The following is a 10,342-nucleotide window of genomic DNA, read 5'->3' as shown; positions in this document are numbered from 1 at the left end:
GCGGCCGCCGCGGCTCCTCCTCCTCCTCCGCCTCCTCCGCGTCCGCCGCCGCCGCCGCGGGGCCCTAAAGCCGCCCGGCTCAAGAGGATGGTGCGGCTGGCGGCCGAGCTGCTGCTGCTGCTGGGGCTGCTCCTGCTCACCTTGCACATCACCGTGCTGCGCGGCGGCGGGGAGCCCCACGCCCCCACAGGTGCCGGCAACCACAGCCAGCGGCAGGTGAGTGCCGCCCCGCCTCCCCCACCACCCTCCCGCGTCCCCCGGAGCCGTCGGGGGCGGCCGGGCAGCGCGGGGCTGGCCGAGCTGACGGGAGCCGGCGCCGTGCACCTGCCCCGTCTGCCTTCCCCTCCTCCTTCTCACGCCGCCCGCGCCCGTCGCGATCCCGAGGGCTCCCCCGCCCGAGGGCTTTCCCCGGGCGCTTACGGGGTGTCCCTCGCCCTCCTTGGCTTTACGCTGTCGGGGGCAGCGGTGGCAAAGGCAGAGCTGCTCCGGCGCCGCGGTTCGATGCCTTGCGGGAGGCGTCGGAGCGGCTCCCACGCGTGTTCCCGCAGCGGACGACGGCCAGCACATCTGAGGAGCCTGTGGGGCAGGCAAGGGATGGAAGCAGCCGTGTCAGGCACGGCATGTCCCACCCAGGGCATCCCTTCTTGGGGGCACAGGGTGAGAGGGGAACAGATGGGTGTATGGTCTCAGGAAATACTGGAAATAAGTGTATGGCTTTCCTTGGAAAGCATCAAGAGACAGTCCTGAAACAGGCAAGCAACTTAGGGTCATAAGTGCTCGTGATGTGAAGGACAGCGCTTGTGACCCAGCTAGCCCATTCCTGTCTTTTGAAAGACTTCTCCCATGAAACTCCACTGTGTATTATGTCCGACAGAGGTGAAGGACTTTTTTTTGTTCTTTTTCGGTATTTTTGCAGGTCGTTCTTTTTATTCAGTATCATATGCTGCCATTTATTTATAATACTTGGAGACAGTGATCAAAGCTGCAGAATCACCAACATCTGCAGGCAAAGCTTGTAAATCTCTGGTCAGTTGCATGTGCCCTGGCCAAATCTCTTCTCCTCCATCCAAGTGGTAAAATAAAATCAACTACCAAGTCATGTGATAAACTGACCAAAAAAATGTCATAATTATTATCACCATAAATGTATGTAAACCATCCATCATCTAGGTAAGAATCATAGCACCAGCAGAGTATAAAAGCCTTGGAAAAGTAAGGAGAGTGCAGGCTGTGCTGGTCACTGTATGCATGGGATCCCCAGCTGGTGGTCCACAAAATGAACCCACTAGCCACGGGAGGGAAGGCAGAGCTGCAGGCTCAACATCCCAGTCTCAGCCTGAAGTCAGGTCCCCCTAACTCAGAAAAACCTCCTGCTGAACTTGGTGGGAGTCCTGGTTAGGCGTGCTGAGCTGAGCACTGCGGGTAAGGCCCCACCATGCTGTCGCTGCAGTTTTATCACCGGCTTGACATTCCAGGATGTTTGTTTTTAATATCTGCAAGATTTCTGGTAATAATGTTTTATAAATGATGCTTTCTTTTCTCCTGGGCACAGGGAATGCCTTTTTAAATGATGTTCCTTGGAAAAGTAAATTTGGAGAGGTTTTTTATGAGGTGTTTGCTATCATTAGAATAACCCTGAATCTGCCTTTTCTTGACAGGCTTGTAACATAATGAGAGAAACATCTGGGCAAGTGGGAACTCTGGGTGATGCCATTTCCCTGAGGAGCTCCTTTTAGAGCACTGTTGTAAGGTTAGGGTGAAACGAGGAAAATCATCTTCAGATAATTATCCTGGGTTATTATCATTGTAGTTGGCTGTCTCAGGAAAACCTGTAGATTGTTGACTTCAAAAATTTGTTCTGTTCGGTGATGTTTTACAGATTACCTTAATAAACTCTGTGCCTTTAAGCACCGTGATAGCTTTAGCAGTTCATATTTTCATAATGTTTTGCCATTTGTAAAATTGAAATTCTTATATACCTCCCAACTCCATTGATTCTGCAGTTATGTATTTGAGAGACAACGTCTGTACAAAACATTACGGGGGAAAAGGATATTGATTAGAGCAATTGGTTAAACAGATGGAAGTCTATCAATTTTCTGGTTTTGTAACTTCCAGGGATTCTATTGCTAGCTGGATTCTATTGCTTTAGAAAGTTGCACTTAAACAGGCAGATTCTTCCATTCAGAGCACCACAATATAAATCTCAATGAGAAGTTTGCACTGGGATCTTCTGATTTTGGCAGGTTTTGGGCTCTATCATGGCACGTGCTGAAGTAAATGCAAAAATCCTAGTGCACTGCACTCACAGGGAGAGAATCAGTTTGGGAAAGGAAACTGCACAAAGTCAGACTTTTTGATATAAGCACTTAGACAGCTCTCAGGGTTTTTCTGTCCTGGTACATTTGTGGAGAGGAGTGATTGTGAGGAGTAGATCGGTGTTGCTTTTGATGAAATTTCACTTGAAGAAGTGTGGTAAATCCAGGAAAGAGTAATCTTAGCAACAACTGTTTATTAGATGTCTTTCGACATGGCAAATTTGTATCAAAAGTCCCTGGCAATTATCAAACAGAGGACATGGTGTATTAGGACTTAGGCAGTCTGTTTGCACAAATGAGGTAGTCAGAATTGGGCCCTTTTTACATGAAATGAATTCAGGAAGAATCCTTAGTAATCTTAAAATATTATTGGAGACTTAAATAGTCTAAAACACTTGTAAGCATTTGAAGTCTGATTCAGTAAGAGAGGAAGAGCTTCTCTTTTTCCCACCCCTTGGTCCTTCAAATGAAGGAAGGATTTTGTAGGATAGTTTTTGTTTTCTTTTTGTCTTTCAGTTGGAAGGGTGGAAGAAAACAATTGGTCACGGCAGCTGTAACAGTGATACAACCACTCTGCTACTGACCCCTTGCTCTTACCTGATTGGCACAAAACTCTCTCCTTTGCTTCTCCTGCTTTGGTTGCTAACCCTTAGGTTCAATCCCATTTCCCTGTTCTGTCCTTTCCTAGTGCCAGCTGCCCACAAAAAATTAATTGGACTGAGAGATGAAAGAAATATAGAAAAAAAAACCTCTTCCACCCTAAAATTAAGCAAGTTATTTTTCCTTCCTCTTGTTTTTTTCCCTTTGGTGCCCTTCTCCATGCTGTGTGTGTCTCCAGAGATTCCAGATGTCTGGGATTGTCTTGTGCTGCTGTGACTGGCTGTGAAGGAGAAGCAGTGAGGAGAAAATCCTGATGTACTCCTGAGGTCCTCTTTGGGATGGGTGAGGTACAAGCACAGGCTCCCTTGGTTCACTGCTGCAGTGATGGTTGCTGGACCTCCAGTTTCATGCAGTTTTCCTCCAGTGGCTGCAGTTTCATGCTGCTGTTAGAACTGGGTTGTGGCAGGGCAAATGAGCACAAAATGGGAAATCCACATTGGAGCTGTGAAATAGCTCACAGTTTTGAGTTATGAGAGGGAATCAGCCTTGTGTTTCTCAGTCAGATTTTATTCCCTTCCTTCCATCTCTTCTGACAGGAAAAAAGAAAAATGGAGAACTGGGGAGGGGGGAGATCTTTTTCTGCTGAGAATTCAACTAGGTCTAATTTAATTATCATCCAGAAGCTGTTCTGGAGCATATTTATGAAATAAAGAAGTACAAACTTTCTTTTCTGAAGAAGAGCAAATGAAGCTATATTAAGAGATGGAAAAAAGCAGCTTGGGTATGTTTTTATCTTTTTACATAGTTCTAAAACCAAAGGAAGGCTTGGACATAAATTTTGGAAGACATTTTTAATACTTTATGATGCTCTAAAATCTGTGCTTTCATTCTGAGAGAAAATATTTCATCGTGAAGTTTATCCCCTTCACTTCTAATTTTTCCATAGCAGGCCTTGCACACCAAGAATAACAGTGTTCCCACACCAAAAAAAATGACCTTGTAAAATGCAGTAACAGAGCCACCAACAATATATGCCATAGCACATGAAGTCAGATTCTCCACTGCGATACTTGCACCAGTATTACATTAGCCTGAAACTCAGTAGTTGTGCCTAAAACTGGAGCCGTGTAAGAAAACATAATTTGAAAAGCAGCACAATGCTGTAAACAGATTTTTTTTTTTCCTTTTAATCACTCTGCTCCTGCCCTTGTCCCTGTCTTCAATAAGCGTGCAAGCAATTATGCCATGTTGGAAATGCTCTCTGAGCCCTACCAGAAAAAACATTCTGCTGCTTATAAATGGTTGCACAGGAGTCGCTCTCCAAGCTGCGGGAGTAGCCCTTTACAGGGCTGAGCTCGTAATTTTCTCCCAAGATCCCCAGTTCAATGCCATGAGTAGTTTAGCATTGGTGTGCTGTCTGCTACCTTTGTTGGGGTACATTTCAGTCTTTTCAGGGCTTGTGTGTTCTTGCTGACCCTTGTACTGCATTCAGGCATTTTGTAAAACTATCTCCAGTCAGATAAAGTGGCATATTTCAGCTTTCTGGCTTCCTCAGTTAAGTAGGACTCAAGCTGTTTACTTTGGGAGTGTTTTAGACTTGGTTTTTTTGAAGCTAATTTGAGCTCTGGAGCTTTACATTTGGTTTGCTCTATTAGGAACTGATCATCTAAGTAATCTTTGAAAACCTGTCGATTCCACATTCTGCCTTCTTGTTTTCCAGACTGCCTCTAGCGTGTATAAGGTGCCAGTAGTGGATGTACATCGTATATTTACTATGAACCCTAAATCCTTCTCTGCCTTAAGAGACATTTATACATTGTATAAATATACATATATATTTATACATTTATACATTAATAGCTTTCAGAGCAGGTGGCTTGCGAATTGGCCAGGCTGATTCTCTGTAACCCAGAATCTCTTTTGGTGAGTTCCTCATTGCAGGGGATGCTGTTTTGTGCTTTTTGGCAGTGACACTGAAACCTACCTGTTCTCAGCTTTTCTGTGTAGATTCTTAACTAAGGCTCACCCTTTGGCATATGTACCTCCAGCTATGTACTAAGATTTAGCAGTGGCTTAGACCATGTGCAGTTCATTCTCTCGTCTCCCAAGGGAGGGAACTGTGTGTGCTCTTTAGTGGTTTTGCTGTTGGGCTATGGCTTGTTCCAGGATCCAGGGGGAAGGAAGGGTGATTAGCTTTACGTGTGCTGCTGCTGCATGCATGGAAGCAAAGGATAAAATGGGAAACAAGGGTGAAGGACTGAGGTTGCTGCACTGAGCAGAGGACCATTTTCTGGGATCCACTGCTCCCAGGAGACATTCTTTCTCCTTTCAAATCCAGCTCCCAGAAATCTCCAGAAAGCATTAATTAAATTTCCGTTCATACCTATAACTTTGATTAATTTCATAGCAAACTAAAGTATCCTTGGTGGGAAAGTGCTACACCTTCAGGGTAGGATGTGGCAAGATTTTCAGCATCTTAGACTACTGCAATAATTCAGCACAGGTATCCAAGAATATTTTAGTTATGCCTGCAAGGAACAATATTAGGCAGGTGTGAATGTAACTTCCTGAGTTAAATTTTACCAAGATGTTTGGATGAGGCATCTTTTGCTAAATATCTCTTAAGCTCAACAGCTAACAGTCACTGTACTGCTTATCTTGGATCATCACTGATAAATACCTGGCATTAAATCACAAGGTGCCTCTCTATTTTGTCTCTGTAACTATAGATCAGAGCAGTTTTTTCTTAGCGCTTCATACTGAAGGATCTCTTTGAGTTATTTATTTCTGTTTTGAGCAAGATTTAGGATTGTTTTCCAGCTCTTTATAGTATTGGGCTATTTGTAAGAAAAAAAGCAAAGTGTGTGTTCTAAATTCATCCTGGGCCATCACAGTGTCTTCATGTTCATTCCCATGGTCCTGGAGCCAAACACAAAACACAGTGACTACTACAGGGAGAGGTCCAGTGACATTCCTTGTTTTGCCTTTCTCTTCTCTCAGTTGATCCTTACTGTGCTCTGAGGCTGTGTGTGAGGGCAAAGGGGTTAAAGGGAAACCTGCTACCAGGGGCTTGAGCCCTGTGGCTGAACAGAAGACTCATGGCAATGCAAGGAGTGGTAGGTTTGAAACTGCCTCCTGGGCCAGTCTAGAGCTGTAGTGATTGCCTTTGGTGAGAGTGGAGAGGCCAGGTGCAGGTACAGAGATTCTGGATGGAGCTGTATTGGTACTTTCCACTTTGTTTCATCTAACATAGACAACCAGCACTAGTTCTGGAGTAGCTTTTATTTTTAACTCTTGTTGGTTGTGTAGAGAAGTTTGTTCTACACAGGGAGAACACAATTGGTCACGGCAGCTATAACAGTGATACAACCATTCTGCTACTGACCCCTTGCTCTTACCTGATTGGTATAAAACTCTCTACTTTGCTTCTCCTGCTTTGGTTGCCAACCCTTAGGTTCAATCCCATTTCCCTGTTCTGTCCTTTCCTAGTGCCAGCTGCCCACAAAAAGAGGAGGCCTAGAGCTGCAGCTCTGCTGGTGGCCTCAACAATTTCTTCATCATCGTGCTATGTGGTGCTGGTCAGTGTGTACTCCCTGTGGTTTGTAACATCACTGTTATGACCTTCAGGTAGGTAACAAAGCCCCAGTACTTGGAGGTTCAGCATAGTGAGCTATTTGACACCTTGCTGTGCTGTGGAATTCCTTTGCTGATGAGACATCTATTTAACCAGTACAGGTTATGTTGGATGTAAATTGGGAACTGTGGTTTGAATTCAGCATTGTTCTTTTGTCTCTGCTCATATCTACAACATCTCTGTATCAGTAATCAATGCTGAATTTGTTCCAAAATGGTGGAAAATTCCTTCAAAGAAAACAATGAAAGAATTGTCGATAAGGTGGAAACGCCAGCTGTATTATGTCACAGCATCTGAGAACTTCATAGAAAGTGAAGTCCAGCAGGCAGTAGTATTGATAATGATGCAGACAATGCAGGCTTGGCCTGCCAACATAATGTGTATGTTTGAAAACTTTCTGAAATCATATGTGATAGAGATGACTTCTGAAAATCCAGTCATTGCTAGGTATTCCAGTGGGAAGAAAAAATCAGTTTGCAAATCTCTTATGTTTTCTAAGATGCACTGATTTGTGAACATTCATGCTTAAGATTTTTTCCTTTGTTTTCCTTTATTATGTAAAAGTGCACAGAGTGCAAGTAATGCTAGGAAATTATTTTGCCACTCTTCTCTTATGCTTACATTCTTCTGCATTACTTTAAAATCTTGAAATACACTCATATTTTGAATATATAGATAGACAATTGAGATATTTCTTTACACAAGCGTAAACCTAAAAAATTGAAGCCATGTAATTTTGCTCGGTTCTTACATCCTGATTTAGCCACTTTGGCAGGTTTAACTGTCAGTGTTGGTTGCTTTATGCTCTTCTGGGTATTTTGCCAGTGTTCCTTGCAAACAGATGTGGTGGTACCCAGTTGAGCCTTGTTGTTCTCTTCACAGTGTTGGTTAGTGCTTATTTGGTCCTTTCGTTAAGATTCTTACCTTGCTGTCTGCTTTAAGACTACACTACATAAAAGCCCTTTGAACTGACTGAATAATGTTCAGTTATCAGAAAGGTGACTTTTTAAAGGTATTATTTTTCAGTGGTGTCTTTTTTCCCCTTATTTTGCTTCAAATGTCAACCCAAGCTTATGGAGGTTGAGGTTTTCCAGTACTGTGGTGTAGCTTGTGAGCAATGTGCAGTCTCCAGCCTGAATAGAGACACTCTCAGGAATGAATAATAAAGTGTAACTTTAAAGTGAAAAATACAAAGTGCTTCAGTAAAAGGCAGAAGGAAGCACTCAATGATGCAGTGGTTACTGTTGCACTTTAAGGCCATTGTGCCTATTTTACAAGTTTTAAAGACAGTAAATGCCAGGCTAAATTCATAGTCCAAAGCATAGAGATGAATAACATTTCCAAGAAACAGCGTAGTGAGCTCACTGGTACATCAGCAAGAAGAGAATATTTCCAGTGTTTGTATTTCCATGAACTTTCGATTTGAAATACCAGAAAAAGAAAGAAAACAAAGTGAAATGTAACTTATTATTGTAATAAGGGATGGCTCACCACAGTGGTCACTTCTGTGGCACCAGAATGCTTGGTTAGAGGAGCTGGTGTGGGCGTTACTGGTAAGCAGTTCCTTTATCCTTTTGTCCTTGTTTTTCAAGTGCTTAGAGAACTCATAGACATGGGTCATATCTTTTTTATTCCTCTCTTCTAGCAGTCTAGCCGGACAAAAGCAGGTCTGGAGTTGTTCATCTCTAAAAGCCTTTAATGTAGGGAAGTGCTCCTGAAGATGAGAGGGAAAAATCAGGGATGAAATCTTTCTCTCACACTCTTGGTGGAGTCAGTGCACATTGAAAGGCAGGAGGAGTTCAAAAATCCCTTGGCTTTTATGCTTCTGTGCTAGATCTGCATTCTCAGTGTGTTTAAATTGACCTTGTTCCACTAACTTCCACAAAGCAAGACAAGTCAATGATTTGTGTCAGCTGCAGAGCCAAGATCCTCTTGAATATGAGTCTTTCAAAGCTCAGTTTTTTTACAGAACTGATAAGCACATAGCACATGTCATCAGGACCTCCATCCATAAAGATGAGCTGGGCCTTGGCATGTGGCTTTCTTCATATTGCATGAATTACTTTCCATCTCTTATGTTTCTTTGCACTGAAAAATCCAGGTGTTTGTTCCACAGCAGTTCTTCTTCCTTGGGAAGATTAACATTTCCTCTTTGCCAGCATGGTTGTTGAGATCAGTTCTCATGACAAAACCAGTGAGTTCTCTGTAAGTATCTGTAAAAGCCAAATAGTGCCCCATCTGTTTCTACCACTGGAGCCACTCTAAGAAAAGTGGATTCCTCCTCTTCTAAGGAGCTGTCACTGGATCCATGTCATCCATGGGACAGGTTTAACTTCCTGAATACTCCTTTCAGGCATTTTGCCTTGGCATTCTCATTGAGTTGGGCACTCAGGTACTGAGGTTGGGCACTCAGTCAAAACACCTCCTCGAACAGAGGAATACCCAGGAACGGTGAGCAGGAGGTGAAGTCCTTGCACTGAAAGAGATGTGCTGCAGGCTGTGATGGAAGGACGTAACAGCAGAGAAACTGTAACAGAAATAACAGGGAAGAGGACCTAGTGATAAGACAATTATTTTTTTAAGCTAGTGCTTCAAAAATTAGTTACACAGCTTTGGTATCTTTATTGCCTCAAAAGTAACCCAGCAGCAGCAGTTTTTGCCAGAAGAAACCATCATTACTCCACTGGAAGCAGCTGCTGAAGTTTATCAAGATAAAACATAAATTTGCTTAGTTTTACCTGCTATATGCATCAGTGCAGGATTTTAAAATAAGTGTGAGATTGGTCTCGATATAACACTAGTAACCAGATATCTACTAATGTCTATTTGCACAAGCTACCCAAAGAAACAAAAATTATTAATAGTTTAAAACAGAAAATTAAAACCATAGCTGTCTAGCATAGATTCTGTAACACCCCACTACACTTTCCCCCTGCATCATGTAAATTGTTTATGCACTATTTAATTTCATAGCCAGAATTTGATATAGGAATTGATTAGGAAGATGAGAGCAATAAAACTGTTGCTATCTTTAATGCCTGCTGACACAACTCTCATCTGAAAGTGCCTCTGGAAGTTACCTCAGTAATCAGACTGGAGTTGTTTAAGATGCAGTCTGTATATCAGCATTTTGTGCTCCTGATTTTAAGATTCTCTGGACTGAAGAAGTCTGTAAAGACTCACTGCACAGAGCAGGCTATAATAAAGCAGTTAATGATTCTTGTGACATGAATGCTGCCATTACAGTTTATTTGAATGACACTGGCATTCTGTCTTAAATATATAGCTTTTTATTAGTTGGTTGAGGTTTTTTTTTTTTTTTGAAACCAACTCAATATCAGGCATGGGTATGCATCTTAGCTAAACTATAACCTAGGCAGTCCATGCCTTTTGCCCTGTGAAGTGCCCGGAGTTTTTCAAAGCATGTAACCACAGTGATATTTTTATAAAGGAATGTTCACCTCATGGGATTTTTTTAAGGTGTTCTATTTTTTTTCCAAGTTACAGCTTCACTTTATTGTACATGATGTCCAATAAAAAAGATATATGTCTGTGATTGGACTTTGAAAAAGGGCCATGGTGCCTATTCCATTTAAAGGGAATGAAGTCAAGCAGTAAATTTGCTGGTCGCCCTTTTCATATTGACTGTATCTTGGCCAGCAGTTGGTCTTTGATGTTGTAACAATAGAGCAAAGGCAGAGGAGGAGGAGGATTAGGACCTCCATAATATAAAAACAAGCCTGCATTCATCTTGATTTTTATAGAGCACAGTCCCTGTCTATTGGAGGTT

General features: G+C 42.7%; 1 protein-coding gene across 2 annotated transcripts in view; it reads left to right on the top strand.

Moving 5' to 3' along the window:
* Positions 1–72: 72 nt before the first annotated feature.
* The window catches only part of ISM1 (isthmin 1), a 40,780-nt gene continuing 30,510 nt past the window's right edge, over positions 73–10,342 (top strand). Inside the window, exon 1 of one of the 2 annotated variants that reach the window (XM_053974237.1) lies at positions 73–216. In XM_053974237.1, coding sequence (XP_053830212.1) covers positions 88–216 — 129 coding nt within the window. In that variant the 5' untranslated portion in view covers positions 73–87. The remainder of the gene's footprint in view (positions 217–10,342) is intronic. The other variant, XM_053974236.1, reaches the window with a different exon arrangement.

Source organism: Vidua macroura, chromosome 3 (assembly GCF_024509145.1).
Source record: "Vidua macroura isolate BioBank_ID:100142 chromosome 3, ASM2450914v1, whole genome shotgun sequence".
Lineage (NCBI taxonomy): Eukaryota > Metazoa > Chordata > Aves > Passeriformes > Viduidae > Vidua > Vidua macroura.
Note: the sequence above shows the minus strand (reverse complement) of the source record. Positions and strands in the feature narration are given on the sequence as shown.